This window comes from Staurois parvus, unplaced genomic scaffold (genome assembly GCF_062004578.1).
Source record: "Staurois parvus isolate SC_StPar_1 unplaced genomic scaffold, SC_StPar_1.0 ptg000258l, whole genome shotgun sequence".
Lineage (NCBI taxonomy): Eukaryota > Metazoa > Chordata > Amphibia > Anura > Ranidae > Staurois > Staurois parvus.
In genome coordinates, this window is record NW_028318054.1 from 6,285,405 (window position 1) to 6,309,587 (window position 24,183).

Here is a 24,183-nt window from a genome sequence, read left to right on the forward strand (position 1 = left end):
GTCTCACAATTCTATACTATATATTGTAATTTTTTTATATGATATTAGAACAATTATTTTCAAATAGACTTGAGGATTATTGGTTGATTTCTTTATAAATGTCTGGCTCTGTGCTGTCCCAGTAGATAGAGATGACCTTAGTTAATTAAACTCTCACATCTGTATTATGGTTTGGATACATGCCTAAGGTTGATGGCCATGCTCTATACTCCTTCAAGCATTGCCAGAACACCCACAGTGCAAAAAGAACACTAATTCAGATATCTGCATTCTATATCTACAGTATATAGAAATTATTTTTAGCTCTTTTGTTACCATAGTCCTGCTTTTTCAACCAAAGTTGGTCAAGCAGTTTTCACATTTTTTTTTTACAAATACTAACAAAATACACAGTACTTACTTTAACTTTCGCTAATCACCCCCAAAACAAAATATTTTATGAAAGCAGAAACCTGGTAAAATTAAAGGAAAAATATGTTTTAGTAGTTTGTGACAATTTATTTATGCTTTTTGCTTTCTAATCTTCAACTGATTGGCGCTCACTGTAATTTTGAGTGTAATCCCAATTTCTGATCAGAGGTGCACTTTATTACTTTAATCTCCAGACCAAAAATTATCCCCAAAGTGAAAGATAGAGTTGGTAGATTCCAGCGAGTTTTATTCAGCCTTTGAAAGCTGTAGGAAAAGATTCCTCCTGCCCAATAGAGCAGCAAAATAATTATACTAATAATTACTACATGAACTGGCTGGCAGACAGTATGCCAATTTACCTGATTTCTCTCCATTATATGAATTTATTGCTACATAACTGGTTTAAAGTGACCGGTCACTTCCAAAAAAACAGTAAACAATGCAGTGCTTGTAAAAGAACACAATTAACACTCACCTGTCCTGCTGCCCATGGCCTGATCTTTGCACCCACTGCCTGAGCATTTTTCTGCATTCAGTACTTCCAGGAGTGTTGATCTCCAGGTCCCCTGCTTTGCTCTGTGGTTCCTCTCACTGACTCCTATGTCACTACAGGACACAATAGTATTATAAGGGACAGTAGATGGCATCTCAGACTTCAATCGGTATTCGACACACTGGGAAGTGTTTGATACATAAGATTCTTCACCAAAGATAAATAGCAAAGATTGGAGAAGTGGGCAGAAGGCCAAGGAAGTATCAACTGTGTTCTTTTACACCATCCAAATAACAGGCTGCACCCAAAGATGTTCAACTCCAGCAAAGGTTATCTCAATGATAGCACACCATTTACGCCCACCCAAAGCCATGCCCCCAACATGTTTAACCCACAGCAGGGCTTAATGGGAAAGCTCTGCGTTGGTGAAACATGTTGGAGGCATGGTTTTGGGTGGGATTGAGTGCTGTGTTGTCATTGCAATAAACCATTCCAATACGCCTTGGCTGGAGTTAGACCTCTTCTTTGTGCAGCCCGTTATTTGGGTGGTGGATTTCAGAGGAGCAAGAGTGGATTCCAAGGCCTTGGCACACAGCTGATTGCAGGGAATCAAGAAAGATACAGACTGGCCTGTGAGCCACGAAAGGAGTTGAGTTCTTTTACAAGCACTGCATTTTTTTTTTGGAAAAGACCGAGTAAGGCTGAACTCCAGGTATGGTTTTTAATGCATACTTACATTGGTCCAGCTTGAGCCTATGTAAGTATTCATATCTCATGCATTGGGGAACTTGACAATCACTAATAATCGGTGCTACTACAGTGACAACTTCTATGCTGAGGGTGTCGCCAGCTTGGCACTGCCACCATTCAGAGAACAGCTTGTATTTCTTTTAATGGATATAAAGCATGTGTTGATTCAATCAAGTGCAGCCTACAGCGTGCATGCCACACACAATCAAGAGTCAGGAGTGAAGATCTGGCATTCTAACCCGTGATTGTTTTGTAGATGCATATAAGATCTTGCCATCTATGGTCACAATTTCTGTATTGTGCACATTTTCCACTGTAACTAAAGATAAATGGTCTGGTGCAGAGAAGAAAAATGTTTGCTTTGTCAATTTGGATCCATCAGTGTGCCCATAATGTCAAAGTTTATATTTGAAATTACTTTAAAAGCAGATTCTGGAGATGAAAGGGTTCCTGACAGTATTCAGCAATTGTTTTACATCTGGATTTAATAAAGACTGGAGAATGGAACTGTGCAGAAACAAAATCCCTCCTACAAGGAAAAGTAGCCAGAAATTCCAGAGCTGTGGGCTGGAAGCTGAGCAGGAGAGCACAACTGTGCCCAAACTCTTTCACTATTGGTAAGAGAACTGCCTGCTGGAATAAGAACATCTTACAAATCAACGACGGAGGGAGCCAAAGATGGCTGGGATTGTGGCCTGCGTCCTCCTTTCCCTTGTCACCATGGTGCATTCCCAAGTACAGACAGCATTTCTGGAGTACGTGCAAACAAGGATGGGAGTTTTAGAGGTAAGTGTGACTAGTCCAATCAGATGTTGCTCTGTAGTATTCATACTCTTTTTCCAGTTATCGATAGTGGTGTATGATGTGAAAACTTTATGAACACATCCACCTAGTGTAAAAGTCTTGCATATCAAAAAGACTTGGAAGGTTTTGCAATTTAAATCACACACATTTACTAGATTTATATCCTTTTTTAAAAAAAAAAATGTATAACGTGATGCTGACAATATAGGTCACGACGTATTAAAGGCCTAATTGTCAGTGTAGTTGTTGCCTTTTCAAATATAAAATTCAATACTGGAAAATTCCATTTTTTATCTTTTTTTTTTCTTTGTTAAAAAGAGTGTCTATGGTTAATATTCCCTGTATGTTTGCAATGAACATTTGCTTAGCTGTCATAGAAATAGCTTTCAGTTAATCTTCACTATAGCTTCGAAATTTGGCACTGAAAACTAGTAAAAGAGTTAAAGGGAAAAATCCCTAGCATGGTTAGTCACAGGCATATCAATGGTTAACTCCTTGAAGTAAAAATGTCCCTCAAAACAGGAAGAGAGTGGAAAATCAAACTTCCAGGGGAAGCAAGTTACGGTATGTATCAGGTTTGAGAATGTTTCGAACTATATCAGTATAAAATTGGATGCAGAGCCATTTAAAGGACCAAAGCGTATCGAAATTGGTTATGGAATTTATAGGCACATAGACTCAGTACCAAAATTTGTAAATACAATTATTACTTTATTAACATACCATATCTGCAATAGTAATATGCATTGCACATATAATCACAGCTTTAACCCCCCATAAAGTATAGAAATACAGTTTTCTATTGGAAAGGACCAGAAAACTGAAAATGCATTGAGCCACCAGTCATTTTATTAAAAGAAAAATAAATTATAACTCCTACAAAGAAATTGTATTAATATTGTATGTATATGTATGTATGGTGCAATATAATATTGCAAACAAACACATACAGTATATATATATGTGTATATATAATTTTTTTTTTTACCTTACGATGTACCATTTAACCACTTCCCATCCGGCTGTTGTATATAAACTGCCGGACGGTGGCAGTGCAGGGGCGGGTTGCCGTTCATAAACGGAGCCTGCCAATTTGGACTGTGCTCACTCCCTGGGAGCGCGCGGCACCGCGATCCAGTGCCTGCTGTGTCTGGAGGACACCGATCGCTGTACGTGACCTCTGTGTTAGGTCCCAATCATGTGATCACTGATTGGCCAATCAGTGATCACATGAATAGGTGTAAGCAAGATGTCACTTCTGACATCATTGCTTACTACGTGTGAAATCTGTGAATGATCACAGAGATCACATGGTACAAGACTATTCACAACAGCCTTGTACCATGTGACAAAGTGGGACCAATCACAGCTCACACAGTATTTCTCAATGGCTGCAAGAATGCAGCCAGAGAGAAGGAGAAATTATTGCTTTTACAGCCTTTGTGGGTGTAAAAGCAATCAGTGTAAAAAAAAAAAAAATCTTCATCACCCCCCACAAGTAGTACAGTGTCACTATGGTGGCACTGTACTGCTAGGGTGACAGTATGTTAAATAAAAAAAAAATATACATTATAATATAAAAAAATAAAATAGAAATGTAAAATTTTTTTTTTTTAAATTATAATTTTTGGTTATAAACTAATTTGGGTTATTTTTTTTTTACTAAAAAGATAACTGAATATGTTTTGGCCAAGATTTATGAAGAAAGATTATTTGTTTGCAAAATTTTATAAGAAAAACACTTTTTTTAAACATTTTTGGACTTTTTCATTTATATAGCAAAAAAATAAAAATCCCAGTGGTGAATAAATACCACCAAAATAAAGTTGTATCTGTCTCAAAAAAATGTTGAAAATTGGCCTGGACAGGAAGGGGGTAAAAATGTCCGGACTTGAAGTGGTTAAGGACATATTTATAAATCAGTGAATGTGACATTCTTCCCTTCCGCCTTGCAAACGTTTTTTGTTTTTTTATTAGTGTACACTGAGTTGCTAATGCATATCTTAGTGTACAATCCAGTCATCTGTTGAGTGTTGGAATAGAGTAACTCCTGTGTGCATGCGCGGAAGTTACATTATCCCAACATGGCCAGTAATAGTACCTGAAGATCGTGGAAGAAGAATGAGCAAAGATGTTATCAGCTGAGGTATTTTCAGATTTTCATTCTGCTTTAACCACCTGTGAATGTTGAGTGAAAGTTCATGAACAGTGCAGTACATATCTATGTTTACATGTCTATTGCTATCATTTATGCCTTTTTTGGCCATAGATGTCTTTTACATAGTGTTCTACAGTAAGTTTTGTCAGTGCTCATTAAAAACTAATGAAGGGTGATTTGTTTGACCTCCGAAACTCATTGGTTACATTTTTTTCTTCCACAAGTCACAATTTCATCAGAAATAAATTATTATTAATACTATTATATAGACATGTAGGCCATATTCACACTTGAGTGTAGCATATTCAAATAACAATAAACACTTTTTCTGCATTTTTTCCATGAGCTTTAGGAGAGATTTGCTGTACAGAACAGGGGCGGACTGACAACTCATGGGGCCCCCGAGCAATAGGGGATCATGGGGCCCCTGTGTCCTTGCCCAAACTCAAAAAAGCCTATGAAAAAGGTACCAGGGGCATCTCATGGGCCCCCTACTGACCCCGGGCCCTCGGGCAGTGCCCGTGTTTCCAAATGGTCAGTCTGCCCCTGGTACAGAAACTTCTTTAAGGCAGGATTGCATGTTTTTTTGTTCCTAGACTTTTATTATAGGTGTGCATAAAAAATGTGCATAGGTGTAAACAGGTACCATTTTTAAATAAATTGTATTTTTAATGTTGAACATTTTGAATCTTTAAACTACAAAATGCTCAGGTGTGTACAAGACATAAGAACACATTCACCCAGAAATAAATTATTATTACTACTAACTATTATACATGTATAGACATGTAGGTCATATTCACACTTGAGTGTAGCATATTCAAGTAACAATAAAGGCTTTTTCTGAAATTTTTTCATGTTTTAGGAGCAATTTGCTCATTTTGAACATTTTGAAGCTTTGAACTGCAAAATGCTCATGTGTGTACAGGATTTAAGAACACATTCACCCATTTTTGCTGCGGTAAAGTGCATCTTAACACAGTAGTACATAGATTTGCCCTGTGGTGCCATTCAGAATTCAAAATAATTGGGCAGCTTTAATGTAGTGTGTCCTAATTTGCAACAATATGTGCATTAATGCAGAGAATAAAGTGAATGGGATACTAGTCTAGACAGCAGGTTTGTTTACGTAGAAATGCAATATACAATTATATGTATGTTTCTATATTCGGCCTTTAATCAACATATGTCAATTGCATGGAATGTCAGCTTTTTAAAATGGTTGATGTCTGAATACTCTGACCTATAAAAGAGAGTTTATGTAATCCTTCAGACTGCTAGTCTCTGAATTGTGAAAGTATTGGCTGTTGTACACAACGTCTCCACTGCCACCTCATTAGAGTGATGCAAGACAGGAAAACTTTCCCCAGCAAATACTATAATGACTGCTTCATCTGTTTTTAGCATATGTCTTTATAGAAGTCTCTTCATGTGCTTGTGAACCATAACAGTAAGGAAAAATCACATCTATTCTATAACACCACATGCCATATACAGATATACAGCGCCGCGTTTATTCCAGGTTAATAATGGAAAATCTGTAAGTATTATAAAATTTTTTGCCTGTTATGTTAAATTTAAAAAAATGGTATTTCCATAGCCTTAGTGGATGTGAATTGGTATCCATAATGATGTCAAAATTTATTTCAAGTAACAGAATGTCCCCAGATTTATAGATGCACCTAGATGGTTTTTCTAATAAACTTTACACCATTCAGCCATACCATCATGATTATATTATTGTGGTTATGGCTGATTGGCATAAGGTTGAGCAAATCTTCTGGGTGTAGTACCACTAAGTTGCCAGATCATAGAAAAACTCAAAAGTTGTCTGGCCCAGAGCAGAGCAGGCCAAGGCATTTGGGAAAGGGATATATGCTCACCAAAGTTGCGTTGGGGCATATGTAGTGGATGGGGATGGGGGGGGGGGGCTGTTAACCTTCATTTTTGGAATGTATTAGGACGTACAGCACAGCTTTCCAGAGCAGTGTGCTTTTAGTGAAGCACACTGACATGGCCCCCTATTAAAACACACCCTGCACACAGTTAACCTTTTGATCACCCCTAACTTCTGGACATCATTGCTTACTACTTGTAAAATCTGTGAATGATCACAGAGGTCACATGGTACAAGGCCATTCACAACAGCCTTGTACCATATGACAAGCTGTGACCAATCACAGCTCACACAGTATTTCTCAATGGCTGCAGGAATACAGCAGGGAGAAGGAGACATTATTGCATTTACAGCCTTTATGGGTGTAAAATCAATCAGTGTAAAAAAAGAAAAAAAAATCTTCATCACCCCCCACAAGTAGTACAGTGTCACTATGGTGACACTGTACTACTAGGGTGACAGTATGTTAAAAAATTAAAAAATATTTTTTGAAAAATTATAATTTTTAGTTCTAAACTAATTTGGGTTTTTTATTTGTTTTACTAAAAAGATAGATAAATACATTTTGGCCAAGATTTATGGAGAAAGATTATTTATTTGCAAAATAAAAACACCTTTTTTTTCAACATTTTTGGAGTTTTTAATTTATATAGCAAAAAAATAAAAATCCCAGTGGTGAATAAATACCACCAAAATAAAGTTTTATCTTTCTCAAAAAGAATGCTAAAAAATTCATATGGGTACAGTGTTGCATGACCGCGCAATTGTCATTCAAAGTGTGATAGCACTAAAAGCTGAAAATTGGCCTGGACTGGAAGAGGGTGAAAGTGTCCGGACTTGAAGTGGTTAAGACCCCTATTAGTTCATTTATTTGCTGCTTGTTTGCCATTTGGGGAGATTCATCTTGCTTTCTGTTGCCAAGACACAACAAAAAGTGAATAAAATCTTCTCTTAGACAATTATTGGAAAATGCAAGCAGATGTGCAGTTGTTAGACTACAACATAATAGTAACATTCAGATCTACAGTATTTACCACCATCATTTTTTCTTTTTGCACTATGATATTGGTCTCTCTCTCTCTTTTGAATACTGCATACCGGCCCTTCTGCCTCCCCCTACAGATACATAAGATGTTGCAGCATCCTTAACAGCAGTCCAAATCAATTTTTAGCACAGCACTAAATTGAAATCCATAACTTCATACTTCCCCACTAATTTCAAACATACAGGTGAAACTCGAAAAAGTTGAATATTGTGCAAAAGTTCATTTATTTCAGTAATGCAACTTAAAAGGTGAAACTAATATATGAGATAGACTAATTACATGCAAAGTAAGATAGTTCAAGCCGTGATTTGTCATAATTGTGATGATTATGGCTTGCAGCTCATGAAAACCCTAAATCCACAATCTCAGAAAACTAGAATATTGTGAAAAGGTGCAATATTCTAGGCTCAAAGTGTCCCACTCTAATCAGCTAATTAAACCATAACACCTGCAAAGGGTCTCTCAGTCTGGTTCAGTAGGAATCACAATCATGGGAAAGACTGCTGACCTGACAGTTGTGCAGAAAACCATCATTGACACCCTCCATAAGGAGGGAAAGCCTCAAAAGGTAATTGCAAAAGAAGTTGGATGTTCCCAAAGTGCTGTATCAAAGCACATTAATAGAAAGTTATGTGGAAGGGAAAAGTGTGGAAGAAAAAGGTGCACAAGCAGCAGGGATGACCGCAACCTGGAGAGGATTGTCAGGAAAAGGCCATTCAAAAGTGTTGAGGACTTTCACAAGGAGTGGACTGAGCGTGGACATGGGCTTCAAATGTTGTATTCCTCTTGTCAAGCCACTCCTGAACAACAAACAACGTCAGAAGCGTCTTACTTGGGCTAAAGAAAAACAGACCTGGTCTGTGGCTCAGTGGTCCAAAGTCCTCTTTTCTGATGAGAGCAACTTTTGCATCTCATTTGTAAACCAAGGACCCAGAGTATGGAGAAAGAATGGTGAGGCACACACTGCAAGATGCTTGAGGCCCAGTGTGAAGTTTCCACAGTCTGTGTTGATTTGGGGAGCCATGTTATCTGCTGGTGTTGGTCCACTGTGCTTTATTAAGTCCAGGGTCAATGCAGTCATCTACCAAGAGATTTTGGAGCACTTCATGCTTCCTTCCGCAGACGAGCTTTATGGGGATGCTGACTTCATTCTCCAGCAGGACTTGGCACCTGCCCACACTGCCAAAAGCTCTAAAACCTGGTTCAATGACCGTGGGATTACTGTGCTTGATTGGCAAGCAAACTCGCCTGACCTGAACATCATAGAGAATCTATGGGACATTGCCAAGAGAAAGATGAGAGACACAAGACCGAACAATGCAGAAGAGCTGAAGGCCGCTATTGAAGCATCCTGGTCTTCCATAACACCTCAGCAGTGCCACAGGCTCATAGCTTCCATGCCACGCCGCTTTGAGGCAGTAATTGCTGCAAAAGGGGCCCAAACCAAGTACTGAGTACATATGCATGCTTATACTTTTCAGAGGTCCGATATTGTTCTATGTACAATCCTTGTTTTATTGATTGCATGTAATATTCTAATTTTCTAAGATTGTGGATTTGGGGTTTTCATGAGCTGTAAGCCATAATCATCACAATTATGACAAATCACGGCTTGAACTATCTTGCTTTGCATGTAATGAGCCTATCTCATATATTAGTTTCACCTTTTAAGTTGCATTACTGAAATAAATGAACTTTTGCAAAATATTCAACTTTTTCGAGTTTCACCTGTATGCCAATATGAGAGCTTAAAAAAAGCATTTTTAAGAGTTCTACTGAGTGGTCAACGCAAAAAAAAATATCTTAATTTGTTAGTCTGCAAAATGAATACCATGTAAAGTATACGTTTGCCAAGTAATTTAAACTGTAAACATTCAACAGAGAAAAAAAAATGTGAGAAACTAGGTTCTAAAAGTCCACAATCTGTTGCTTTGTCCTTCCTTTCACATTTTTCAACTGTGTTTACCTGTTGCCTGGCGTTCTACTGTAAGGTATCCAGAAATCAGGTAAACATGCTCTAAACCTCTGGTGCCCAACTTGCAGCCCTTTGGTATATGATGTGCGGCCCTCAGACTTCAGCAGTCTGTAGAGGAAACATTGATGAAGGTAATAGCATTGATCTCTACTAGCCTTATGTAACACATCTCCAGTTTCACATTGTCTTCTGCAACACATCCCCAGTCAAAAATGTAACATGTCCACACTCTCTGACCCTCATTTCCTCTATTAGGTCTGCAGTTTCCAATAGTCCTCTCAAGCATTACAGACAGTATATTGAACATTATGGGCAGCCCATTGTTGATGTAAGGGGCTGTTTTTCAGTCCCTCTTTAGCTCATCAGTTGACAACAACTATGATGTGCGGCCCCTCAGACTTCAGCAGTCTGTAGAGGAAACATTGGTGAGGGTAATAGCATTGATCTCTACTAGCCTTATGTAACATGTTTCCAGTTTTACATCGTTTTCTGCAACACATCCGCAGTCAAAAATGTAACATGTCCACACTCTCTAACCTTCATTTCCTCTATTAGGTCTGCAGTTTCCAATAGTTGTCTCAAGCATTACAGACAGTATATTGAACATGATAGGCAGCCCATTGTTGATGTAAGGGGCTGTTTTTCAGCCCTTCTTTAGTTCATAAGTTGACAACAACTGCTCTAAATCTTACAGTCTCAACAGGTTTGGGCAATGTTGAGATCTTTAAATTGTATACCCCCTCTCAGTGTCATACTGTCCTGTCCCTGATCACTGAGATCTTGGCTACGCAGCCTCTGTTGGAGATGAAGAAACATTGAAGAGTGCATAATAAGGCCTGATGCTGAAGGACCCAACAGAAGACTGGGAAAAACCCAAGGAGGTCACACATCTAACATCTTGGTGGATTGGAGACTATTGTGGATTGGAGACCTCGATCCCCTCATGTTTTGCATTGTATTGGTATTGTTCTGTCACATGTTCTGTCCCCCTTTGTAATGTACAGTGCTGAGCGAACCATTGGCGCTTTATAAATACTGTATAATAATAATAATTGTACAGATTACCAAAAAAGGTGTAACTGCACTAAGAATGCAGTTATACTTTAAGCCTTGTCACAGATATCTTCGGATAAACCCAGGAACAGATAGACTATTGTTCCCTTTAGATAAGAATGATTTCAAGGTTATCTGCTGAGCACATAGACATACACATTTAGATAATTATGTACTTTTAGGAGAACAATATATCATGCAGCACCTTTTATCTTAAAAATATTCTTAACATTTTTCTTTAGGGCCCATTCACACCATGTGGAACACATGTGGCATTACCCAATGCAGTCCAAATTCATAGAAAAGACAATTTGCATTGAGTCCCCTGAGTACAGTAACCGTGTGCACTGAAAAAAGTAGGATGTGCTCTGGGGAGGAATGACAACTCATGGGGCCCCCGGGCAATAGGGGATCATGGGGCCCTTGTGTCCTTGACCACACTCAAAGCACACCCAAAAAAGCCTATAAAAGGTACAAGGGGCATTTCATGGGGCCCCCTACTGACCCTGGGCAGTGCCCGAGTGCTCTAATGGTCAGTCCGACCCTGGATGTGCTGCATTTTTACATAGCACAGTGTGTTGCATCGTGCTACACTGCAAAGCAACATACTGCAGTAAATTTAAATGAATGAATGTAATTTTGTAGCATTTAAAAAAAAAATAATAAAAAAGAAAACAATTAAAATGCAATGATTTATTTCCGTTCATCAGAACAGCTCGCAGCAGATGTGTTATATCATGGCCACTGGTGTGAACAGTGACCACCTTTCTGAGAAGCTCTACGGCACATGGTCCATAAATATAACAGTATTGTACTGTTAAAGATGATTTTTCATCTTGTTTTCCAGTGCATGCAGCTTGCTCTTCGCTCTCTTATGAATTATTCATTAGTGAACAACTTTACTGAGGGTAACCAAAGAAATCTACACGCAAAAAAACATATGACTGATAGTTATGGAGTTAAAGTAAGGTACATTAAGTGCAAAACCTACAAAATATCAGCAGCAAACTGAATTTAGATATCAAAGTCTACAGAGATCATAATCTAGTAACTGAAAATACAGTAAAAAAATGCAAAAGCAAAAAAAGCCCAAAGCATATCAGTGTTAATTACAGAGGAAAATTGAATAGATGTGGAGGTAGGAATCATTCAATAGAGTGCTGCTGGTCCCGTACTAGGATTACTATACTGAAAACTAATAAAGAAAAGTCAGACTTAAAAGTATACTCCAGTCAAATGTGAAAATGAAACTTTGAAATTAATACAACGAATGCAGCCTACCTGCTCAGTGCTTCTGGATTTCATCCAGGCATAACTGGGATGCCTAGTCCACTATACTCCATTTAGTGGGAAGTTGGGTAATCCTGGAACATACCTGCTTGCAATACTAGAAACTCACTGGAACTCCCTGCTGCCAACACACAAAAAGCCTGATGTGCAGGCTGAATGCAGGGGATTACAGAGTACACATTTGTGTAAATTGAATGAGCTTTCTGATGATGATCACAGTTGCAGTGTTTACTGGCTACAATAGCCGTGGAAAGATGTATTGCAATACAGTTTGCATTGCAATACATCTAATGGATCACAGAGGAGACATGCAGAGTCTTTTAGAACCTGCAAGTCTCAATAAAGAAAACCTGTCATCAAAAAATCATCACATAGGGAACTTTGTGTCCCCATGTGATGAAAAAAAGTTAGGTAAAACAAAAATGTGTTTTTTTTGTAAAAAATAAAGTTACACCCAAGCACAGAACATCTCCCCCCAAAAAATGTTGAGGCCCCCCCACCCATACATATATGCACGTACGAACTTAAACGCACATGGGACTCCCAACATCGATTGTGATATACATGTTACATATCGCTGTGCACGCTGGAGTGAGAGCAATAATTCTAGCAACAGACCTCCTCTGTAATGCTAAACTGATGACCTATAGGGGCTTTTGAAGCATCTTCTATAAAAAATATAGGGTACTGAAGTTTGATACATTTTCATAGGGACACACCAATTTAAGGTTTGGCATGTTGGGTATCTATTTACTCGGACATATTTTACCAAAAATTATTTTGCCCTAAAATTCACTTTAGTAAATTTAGTGAAATTTTGCATTTCCTAGACCTTTGCAATAATATTGTGTGACGTAAAATTTGGAACTACCACTATTTTATTCTGTAGGGCACAGGTGTCAAACACAAGGCCCGAGGGCCGAATCCGGCCCTCCGGGCCATTTCATGTGGCCCTTGCACGCAGTGGTGTATTCTGGTTTTGTGCTGCCCTAGGCAAGACTAAAATCGGACACCCCCGATCTAAATTTGTCCCACCCCTTCCTGTTTAAGATCCACCCCTTCATCTGTAAACTCCACCCCTTCCTGTTAGAGCCCTGCCCACTGACGATGGGGCGCTATTCCTCCCACTGATACCAATGATGGGGCACTATTCCTTCCACTGACACCACTAGTGGGGCACTATTCCTCCCACTAACACCAATGATGGGGCACTATTCCTCCCACTGACGCCAATAATGGGGCAATATTCCTCCCACTGACACCAATGATGGGGCACTATTCCTCCCACTGACACCAATGATGGGGCGCTATTCCTTCCACTGACACCAATGATGGGGCACTATTCCTCCCACTAACACCAATGATGGGGCACTATTCCTCCCACTGACGCCAATAATGGGGCAATATTCCTCCCACTGACACCAATGATGGGGCACTATTCCTCCCAGTGGGAATAGTGCCCCATCATTGGTGTCAGTGGGGGAAGGAATAGTGTCCCATCATTGGTGTCAGTGGGAGGAATAGTGTCCCATCATTGGTGTCAGTGGGAGGAATAGTGCCCCATCATTGGTGTCAGTGGGAGGAATATTGCCCCATCGTTGGTGTCAGTGGGAGGAATAGTGCCCCATCATTGATGTCAGTGGAAAGAATAGTGCCTCATCATTGGTATCAGTGGAAGGAATAGTGCTCCATCATTGGTATCAGTGGGAGGAATAGTACCCCCATCATTGGTGCTCCGCCTCCTCGCCAGTAATTGGCCGCCTGTGTGCCTTTCCTGAGCTACAGTTCCGTCGTCCAATCACCGTTGAGGAGGCGGAGCTTGCAGAGGGAGGGACAAGCTGCCATAGGCTGTTGAGTGATCCTGGGGGTGTGGCCAGATGACAGGGGCGCATGTCATCCCACCCACACATTGCGATCCAGGGAAATGATGACACCGGACCTGCTGACCTGACAGCCTCTCTACCCCTCCACCAGCAGCGCCTCGTGGACCAGATCTACATGGGACTGGGACATGGAGTCGCGGACCCAGGTAAGATACAGCAGCCAGCCCCTGTACTAAGTGTCCTTGCTTTCAGAAAATATATAAGTTTTGGGGTATTTGTAATCTTCAGGCCTAAAATAATTTTTTAAACGTGTGCAAAAAATCAAAAAAATGCAAAAATGGCTCTGGCAGTGAAAGGGTAAATTTATAAATGGCTTCCTAATTCTCCCCCATGGCAGGTAGATGTTCAGGTTGAATTAGAGTGGTTTGATGGATGAAAACCAGAACCAGAACACCAAAGCATACAGACTCTAGTGGTAAAAATCTGATGTTGTTTGCCATGTAAATGTCGGCATATTTTAAAGATGTATTTTTTTAAACTGGATAAACTTACATTTTGGGTTTAGGTGTAAAATGGTGAACTATTTAATCTTTGAAGCTGTTTTTGCTCCTGGTTAAATGTCAACATGAAAAGGTTTTATCATTACTTACTTCATTTATGTGGAAGTACATTCTGACCATGTGCTGCACTTCTGAGTTTTCTACACTGTAGGTTTAGTGCATGACCTTTCTTTTTCTTCTCTGCCCTTTAATACACTCCCAAGAGCAAAAAAAAAACAAAACCATGCAACCACATCAAAGATAAGCATGTATCACACACACACAAATCTTCAGAAAGCGAATGTCTATGCAGCAGCTGTCTTGCTTCAAAGACCAAATCTGCTGTATACACAAGTGAGGTTACTAAAAGACTAAATAATTACATAAATACTATCATTTCAAAAGACATAACATGTTGGATTTAAAATAATTGTCAGAAAACTAATTCTGGTAAACAAACAAAAAAAGCTTACAGGAAAAGCATTGCTTATAATGGTAATAATCCCAAAAACAAAAATCCTTACCTATCCTACCAATCCTTAAAGTGATTGTAAAGGTAGATTTTTTTTTTTTAATAACAAACATGTCCTACTTACTCATACTGTGAGCTGCCCCAATCCTTCTCTCTCCAGTCCCCTGCCGACACTCCTGGCCCCTCCCTCCTGTCAAGTGCCCCCACAGCAAGCAAATTGCTTTGGGGGCACCCAAGAAAGCTTGCTACTGATCCACTGCTCTGTGTGTCCATTCACACAAAGATGCGGCTCGGCCCCGCCCCCCACTCTCTCATTGGCTTACTGGCTGTGATTGACAGTAGCAGGAGCCACGGCTTCCGGCTGCTGTCTCAGCCAATCAGGAGGTAGGGACCCGACCCAGGCAGGGGCAGACTGACCATTTGGAAACTCAGGTCAGTAGGGGGCCCCATAAGATGCCCCTGGTAACTTTTTCAAAGGCTTTTCTGAGTTTGGGCAAGGACACAGGGGCCCCATGATCCCCTATTGCCCAGGGGCCCCATGAGTTGTCAGTCTGCCCCTGTACCCGGGACAACCAAAGCTCTTGTGCACATTGCTGGATCAAAATGGGGCTCAGATAAGTATTGGGGGCACTTGCACGGGGGGGAGGTGCATGAAGGTAAAAAAAAAAAAAAAACTTGAGCCTTTACAACCACTTGAGCCTTTACAGCCAATGTGTTAGCTGCATCTTTTTTTTTTTAGGCCCTCTGTTCTGGCCAGTAACATTCCTCCTGTTCACACCTAAGCATTTTGCGGTGTGTTTTGCATTTTGCAGAAACGCACTACAGTCCATTCAACATGATTTCCTATGCAACACGTTCACATCTCCGTATTTTCACCCGGTATGTTTTTTGGAAAGGTTCAGGGAATTTTTTTCAATGCAAAATGTTGCATTTTTGCTGCAATAGACTTCAATGGAGACGCTGCAGAAATGCATGTAGTGCGTTTTAGATGCATTTTTTTTTAATCTGCCCAGCAACAAGTTGGAGAAAAAAACGCAAAACACATCAAAAAAGCATCAAGAACACACCGCAAAAAGCACTTAAAAAATGGATCAAATGCAAACTGCATAGGTGTGAACCTAGCCTTAGGATGTCTCCAATCCACTGAAGGGGCAGTGGAGATACCTTTGGAGAAGAGCATTGTCAGCCTGGGGAGAGGATAGTGTTAGATGCACCATCAGATTTAGATGGGCTAACAAAGTTGAACTCTAGCTAGCACTTTTTTTAAGCAAAAATCATAACGGATTGGCCCTCCTCTATGATTAAGCCCAGTGTGGGTGAAACATATCAAATGGGGCATGGCCAATGGGCTGGGTTCTGAGCTGAAGCCAGATTTAAGAAGTCACACTAATAGTTTTAGTTTTCTCTGGAGAAAATACATAACAAAAGCTGACCACTGTAAGCACCCCTGTTAGTGACAAATGGTTTGCTTTTGTAGAACAACTTGGTTTGTTACAGGAAGCTGAAAAACAACAGACTTACTGGCTGGATCAACAAGTGAAAATAAAGGGAAAATAGCCTAAAAATAACTGCAGCTGCTATATATAAGAACTGGTATGCTGCAACATATTTATAATATAATATATTTTTGTTTTCCCATTTAATACTGCTTCAGGGGTTCCTATTGAAAGAGTTAACTAACATAAACTATGCTTGCAGGAAAGAATTTCACAATGGCATGATCATAGCAGCCGCTACAGCTCAGAACTTCGAGATTTCAAGAACCAGGTACTGAAAATGTTGGAAAACATAGAAAAAGAGAGAGAAGCAGTGAGGAACGAGGTGGAGAACACAAATGTTCGCGTTGACCGGTTAGAGAGAGAGGTGGACTACTTGGAAACTCAAAATCCAGCACCACCATGTGTTGAAATAGATGAAAAACTGACAGAACTACTTGTGAACAAGAAGAAGAAAAATGAAAAATATGAGAAACTCACAGGTATATATATTTATTTTGTATTTAGAAATGCTATATAGGTAGCTGTGCAAATATTCCTTTGTTTGGGGACTAAAAAATAAATAAATATGATTTTAAAGTGTATCTCAAGCCAAACCTTGTAAATAGGCAATGCTATTGTCTTTATTTTTTTTTTTGCTGTCCCATTCAGGAGACACAACAGAAAGTGAGTTACAATCTCTCTAAAGTTAGGCATAATCCCCTCTTAAACAGTTGTCAACAGGAGAGTGGTCCAAATTGGAAGATTTCCCCTTTATTCCAACTGTAGAATTTCAAAATTCCCTGTAATGCATGTGTCCTCACCAGCATGCTACATCACTGCCAGTGTGACCTGAATGTTCACATCCTTGATGAGAATGTTTAAAGTGTTACTAAACCCACAACAGTAAAATCAGTCTGTATATGCAGTAAAGCATGCTGGTTATACTCACTGTGGAACCTAAGGGGTTAATCCTCCGCATTGTTTAAAAAGGACGTTTGATCCTGTTTTCTCTGATCCTCCTCTTGTTCAAATGTCTACCTGATAAGACAGACTGAACTGTAGCCACATGCACATGCTCAGTTTAGTGTGTATTGCTAGAGAGGTTTTTTTTCTTGGGAGAGTGCATGTGATCCGCACAGGGCCAATCAGCACTGTTCAGACAGAGTGTTAGGGGTTTTGCATCTTCCTAGAGAGAAAGAAAACTCCTCCTACAAGCTTTAGCCAGTGCTCTGCTGAAGTCACAGTTCATAGCACATTTTAGTTTTGTGTCATGATAAACTAAGTGCAAATTAAAGTGTTACTAAACCCACAACAGTAAAATCAGTCTGTATATGCTGTAAAGCATGCTTGTTATACTCACCGAGGAACCTAAGGAGTTAATCCTCTGCATTGTGTATAAAGGCTGTTTGATCCTGTCTTCCCTGATCCTTCCCTTCTTCTACTGTCCCAAATCCATCTGCTGATAGAACAGAGCCTTGGAGGCAAGCTGCACATGCTCAGTTTGGTTTACATTGCATGAGGTTTTTTTTTTCTTGGGAGAGTGCATGTGATCACCATAGGGCCAATCAGCGCTGTCCAGACAGAGGGTCAGGGGTCCTGCAGTCTCATGGGACAATCAGGGGAGAATGAAAACTCCTCCTACAAGCTGCAACCAGTGCTCTGCTGGACACTGATAGAAGTCACAAGACTGCTCTAACTGCTGATGAGAAAAGGTATTTAGCAGTTTATATGTACTAAAATAATTGCATTTCCATGTTGTGTGTACTGTCGGAGACCAGGTATAGTGAGTGCAGGGTCCTGGGTTTAGTAACACTTTAAGTTTCCATACTCCATTGCTGTTTGTTGTGTAACTTTGTGCTGATGCTTTCATGCAACTGGTTGATCTGTTTATGTTTCCCTACCTCTGTTATACCCTCATGTCATTTACATTATGCACAATTCTGCAGTACAAAACTTTCTAAAAAAACCCAATAAAATGATTTGCTAAACAAAAATCCCAGTAACAACAATCACCAGGACAAATAGAAAGTGAACCTCCATGGCCCTGGCAGCAACAAAAACCTTTACCGAAACCCCAACTGTATCAGAAACAAAAAGAAAAAAGAAAGTTTGGGCTTTAGATATGCTCTAGCTATCATTACAGCAAATTATTATTGCTTTAACAGTTGAATTATTTTCTCACTGATACATTGATGACATTGCCAATTATCAAAAATGCAAAAATATGCCAATGTATGTAGTTTTAATAAAGATTTTAGGTTAAAACATTTACTGATAGGTAGGTATTAACAATGATATCCTGATCACAAATTTCCAACAAACATGTTAATATCACCCAGATATGGAAAATGCAGCAAGAACAAAGCGGACACAGTAGTCATTTTGGGTAACCACAACGCTCCATTATTTAACTGCTTCCCGTCTGCCTGTTTGGCACGGGTGCGCAGAATCCTGTAAATATACATGAGTTTGCTTTTTCTGGGTAGGGGGTGCACACGAGCCACGTGCGCACCCTATCCGCGCCGCTGTTCGCAGCTGTCAATTACCTAGTAAAACACACCCAGTGACACCAAGTCAGTTCCCCTCAGTGTCAGAATGCCCGCCGCATTCTCACTATAAGTCCCAACTATAAGTTGCTGATTGCAGCCATTACTATTAAAAAAAACAAAACAAAATTCCAGTATCTATATCGCCATTTGCAAACGCTAAAACTTTCACGTAAACAAATTAATTTATGCATATTGGGATTTTTTTAGCAAGGACATGTAGCAGAATATATTTTAGCCTAAATTTATGAAGAAATTTGATTTTTTTAATTCTTTTACTGGACATGTTTCATAGCAAAAAAAATCAAAAATATAGTTTTTTCTCAAAATTGTCAGTCTTTTTTTATCATAGTGCAAAAAATAGAAAATGCACAGGCAATCAAATACCACCGAAAGGAAGCCCAATTCATGGAATAAAACGACGTAAATATAATTTGGATGCAGTATTGCATGATCGTGCAATTGTCAGTTAAAGTAACCCAGCGCCGTAATGCAAAAAATGGCCTGGTCAGGAAGGGGGGTAAATCCTCAGAAGGGCAAGTGGTTAATATGGTGCGTAATATTCTGTGGTCCCAACAAAGCAGTGCATGAAATCCATATTAGAAATACTTTGGTGTAAATGGTCCTTTAGGCACAGATAATATGTCACATTTATTTACAAGGGATGCTATTTTGATTTGAATTTTGTTATCTTGTAGTAAATTGGTTGCAAACATATTGTATAAGTTATACGTGGTAGGTAACATCAGGGGTTGTCACCTTCATGTCATATCACCCACAAAGCAACCAAGGGCCTACTAGGTGTCCAAGGATCCATATTTTATTGCCCCCGTCACAGGTCAGCTCACCTGAAACACCTATACACAGCAAACCTCTCTCCTTTCTCCACATAGCACCATTGTTTGTTTTTCCTCTGACAGCATGTAGGGTCATAGCCTGTGTTTCAAAAACTGTGGAATGGGGATGGAGCACAGCACACATGTTGTCATCCACTTTCAGTTTCCTCTTCAGCATTAGCAGCAAGTGGTGTCCCTAGTTACTTAATAGCTGGTATGAATGATGCAGTACATTAGATCAACACAACAAGGACAGTGATTGATTCTACCAGTCCTGTAAAGAGGTAGTCTTGTTTAGTGTATACTGAGCTCATGATTTATTCAGGGTATACAGAACTGTAATGTGCCTGCAGTAACTGGAAAACATGAAGCTGCAAATATAGAAGTTGTTAGGCCCCTTTTCACACAAGTGGACCGATGGGGTCCACCTGTCCATTTTTCAGGAGGACCCGATCGCTCCACCCATAGACCTGTATGGACCTTCCGGGTGTCAGCGGATAATAGTCCACTGACACCCGCTGTCATCCAATCTGATCCTGTACGCCAAAAACAGACGGATGGGGATCCATTCCTCATCTGCCCATCGGATCGGATGACAACCAGGTGCAAATAGACAGGTGGTCCGTTTCCATCCGACCGTCCCATTGAAATCAGCGGGCAGTGTCTGTTCTGCAGCAACAGTTCAGACAGAGACCTGTCATCCGCCTGCTCAGCGGGGATCAGAGGAGAGATCACGCTGAAGGATCCGCCCTGTCTGAAAGGGGCCTTAATCACTTCTATACTGGACACTTTTACCCCCTTCCTGGCCAGGCCAATTTTCAGCTGTAAGTGTTGTCGTACTTTGAATGACAATTGCGTGGTCATGCAACACTGTACCCATAAAAAAAATGTAACATTTTTTCACACAATTAGAGATTTCTTGTGGTGGTATTTAACCACCACTGAGTTTTTTATTTTTTTTGCTAGTAAACAAAAAAAAAACCTGAAACTTTTGAAAAAAACCTAATTTTTCTTGGTTTTTGTTATACAATTTTGCAAATAAATAACATTTCTTCATAAATTTAGGTCAAAATGTATTCTGCTACATTTCTTTGGTGAAAATACCCCAAATTAGTGTATATTATTTAGTCTGTAGGGTCCAGTTATAGAGTCCACAAACCATGGTATATATATCTGACAATCGATCAATCAATTTACTGACGGCCAGGCTCATTTCTTGAGGCTCGAAAACACCAGGATAGTCCAAATACCCCCAAAATTACCCATTTTTGGAAAATAGACAGTCCAAGGTATTTTTTAAGAGGCATGGTGAGTTTTTTGGAGGTTATAATCTTTGTTACAATTTTTTGGAAAATGTAGAAATTAAAAAAAAAAAAAATCACAATTTATTTTTTTTACATATTGTCACCAGTCCAGTACAGCATGATTATATAACTGGTGTGATGGTCATCAGGAAAACTGACTGGTGACAGTATGTAAAAAAAAATTAAAATAATAATTTAATTTTTATTTTTTTTTCACATTTTTCTATTATTTTTTATTACATCATTTTTTCTTTTTTTTTTACTATTTTTTTTCAACACACTGTGACCAACGCAATACAATGTTACCATAGTAACATTGAACTACTCTGGGCAAGTGATCAGGATTTTTTTTTTACACATTATGATTGCTAATACCGATGTATTTTGATATTTGCAATCATTGTTACTGAATTAAACTGATTCATTCAGTCTTTTGTTGTTATTAGCTGTGACTGGGCAAAGCTCATCACATGATACAGATGGGCTGTGATTGGCCCTTGGCCCTGTCTGTACCATGTGACCACTTTGATCAATCACAGCTAACAACACAATTGTATACAATGAATGGCATGACAGGAAGCCATCCATTGTATACAATCGACATGTGATCTGCTGTGATTGGTCACAGCGGTCACATGACACTGGCAACAGGCCATTGCAGTGATATGTCATTGGCTGAAGAAAATATTTTAAAAAAATATAGATTTTTGTAACATATAAAAAAGTCATTTTAACATATATTTTTACATATATTTGTAAATGCATTCCAAAAATGTAGATTTGTATTTTTAAAGACATGCAGTATATTTGAAATGTATTTTAAAAAATATTTTCCATATATTTTGTATTAAAAACACATTTCAACATGCAGTATATATATATATATATATATATATATATATATATATATATATATAAAAATATATAGATATATAGAATATATTTTGAAATATATTGAATATGGACAAAATTGTAGCATTTCAGATATATGGCCATATATTTGGGAACAACATTTTTAAAATATATTAAAATATATTTTTTTTCCATATGGGGTGGAAGTTCTCTACAGATATGTCAATAGCAAATTGAGAGTTGCTTACTCCATAGGCACTTCAAGAAGCAGGTGATAGGTGGTGGAGGAGGCAGTACATCTGGACATGGAGTGATGGAAAATCCCATTCATTTGTATGAGGGTAAAAAAGATGGGCTTTTAATCATAAATACAGTGGTGTATAACTAACACTAATCCACAAGGGTACCTGTTAAAGTCACATTGTGATCTAACCCCTTTCCAACAGTTACGCAGAATAAGCAGTTTAGCATTTTATTTGAACTCATAAATATTAGTTTACAGAACACATACTACTTTTCACCATTTGAATCAGTTCAGGTATTTACTTTATTATTTTATTATTGTAATTATTTTTATACATTAGGCTGCTCTAACAGCACAGTCCTTGACTTTAACTCAGACCTTCCTCCACGAGGCATTTTTTACCCATTAGTGCCATATAAATAATGGCTGTAGAAAGTAATTTATATAGCAAATATTAAAAATAATTATAAAGCACCTCGGCAGCCCTTTCTGTGTAAGAAACCACTCATTCTTTTCTTTTGAATAGGTATGGACTTAATTTACCTTAACTCTTAACATCTTTCACATTACATTAGTTTCACTGTACAAAGTGTTTTATTTGAAAAAAGATCGAGCAGTAAAACTATTTCCAACTCACTTTAAAAACTTTATTACATTGTTATTTTACTTTTTACTTTTTACGATGCTTCTAAAACAAAAAGGTTACAGTTTAGTTTGTGGTATATAATACTTTGAATATGTACAGTATCTAATTTTGAACTGAATTTTGATGGCATTTGTTGACCTCAGGCGTATATTTGCACAAGCTACCTACTAATAATTTTAGCATAATTTGGCATGCATACTGTAAGTTCAAAGGGGTTAGTGGAACCTACCTCTCATATTATAATAGGTTGCCCCAAGGCTGAGATTGCTGACATTGAGGAGCCAGATGCGATACAGAGTCCCCCTGTCATCCGGAAATCATGTAAGTGGGTTCCATTAACCCCATCTGTCTTTCTTTTTGACACTTAAAGTATAATTCTACTTAATTAACTGAACTACTCAAGCAATGTCATAATACTATAATCCTGTAGCATTTATGTGTACAAAATGCTTTAAGAAATCTCATTTCTTGCTGATGTATTAGACATTTCCCAGCAGTAATTTAGAACACTGGGACTGATTAGTTGACTGTAACAGACAAACCCTCCCACTTGGCATGTAGTAAGCTGAAAGTAAGTGAAATGTAGTTTTGTATGAGTCAGCTAAAAAGTTTACTGAAATCTGTTAAAGCTTCATCCCAAGTGTTCCAAATTCTAGTCCCACGCCAAGAAACATAGGAGCAGGTTATCCAATCTCCACCCAAATTGGCCTTGTGTGCTTTTGACTAGTCCATGAATTGATGTAACAGGTTCAATGCTTGCTATAAAAGCAGTAGAGAATATATTGGTTCTGCATAAATAACCTTTGGAATTAACTGGTTTTGTGTTTTAATTTGCCATAAAATGTGATCTGATCCTGGTCACAACAATTGACAAACACAATGTACATAAGCTGATAACACACACAATTCTAATTTCTAATGTCTTTATTTAACACACCTATTAGCACTTTAGCGGCCAGAGCTGTTTTTGCATTTTTTTTGCACACGTTTAAGAAATCATTTTAGACCTGACGATTACACAAAACCCCCAAACATTATATATTTTCTGAAAGCAGACACCCTACAGAATAAAACAATAAAACAAACCCACATTTGTCTAAAGTATAAAAGCCAAGGTTGCACCGAGTAAATAGATACCCAACATGTCAAACCTTAAATTTGTGCGCGCCTATGAAATGGCGACAAACTTCAGTACCAGGGGCGAACTGACCATTTGGAAACTCGGCACTGCCCGAGGGCCCGGGGTCAGTAGGGGCCCCATGAGATGCCCCTGGTACCTTTTTCATAGGCTTTTTTGAGTTTGGGCAAGGACATAGGGGCCCCATGATCCCCTATTTCCCGGGGGCCCCATGAGCTGTCAGTCCGTCCCTGTTCAGTACCTTATATTTTATATAGGTGGCGCTTCAAAAGCCCCTATAGATCGTCATTTTAGCATTATAGAGGAGGTCTTGTCCTAGAATTATTGCTCTCACTCTGGCATGCGCGGCAATATGTAACATGTGTATCACAACCAACGTTTTCACGTGTAGGCACCACGATGTGTGCATTTATGTTCATATGTACGTG

The 24,183-nt window shown here is 38.9% G+C and overlaps 1 protein-coding gene across 2 annotated transcripts in view; it reads left to right on the plus strand.

Annotated features, from left to right (window-relative positions):
- Positions 1–2,187: 2,187 nt before the first annotated feature.
- OLFML3 (olfactomedin like 3) overlaps positions 2,188–24,183 on the plus strand; it is a 33,213-nt gene continuing 11,217 nt past the window's right edge. Inside the window, exons 1-3 of one of the 2 annotated variants that reach the window (XM_089681081.1) lie at positions 2,188–2,440; positions 16,410–16,689; positions 22,864–22,938. In XM_089681081.1, coding sequence (XP_089537207.1) covers positions 2,333–2,440; positions 16,410–16,689; positions 22,864–22,938 — 463 coding nt within the window. In that variant the 5' untranslated portion in view covers positions 2,188–2,332. The remainder of the gene's footprint in view (positions 2,441–16,409; positions 16,690–22,863; positions 22,939–24,183) is intronic. The other variant, XM_089681082.1, reaches the window with a different exon arrangement.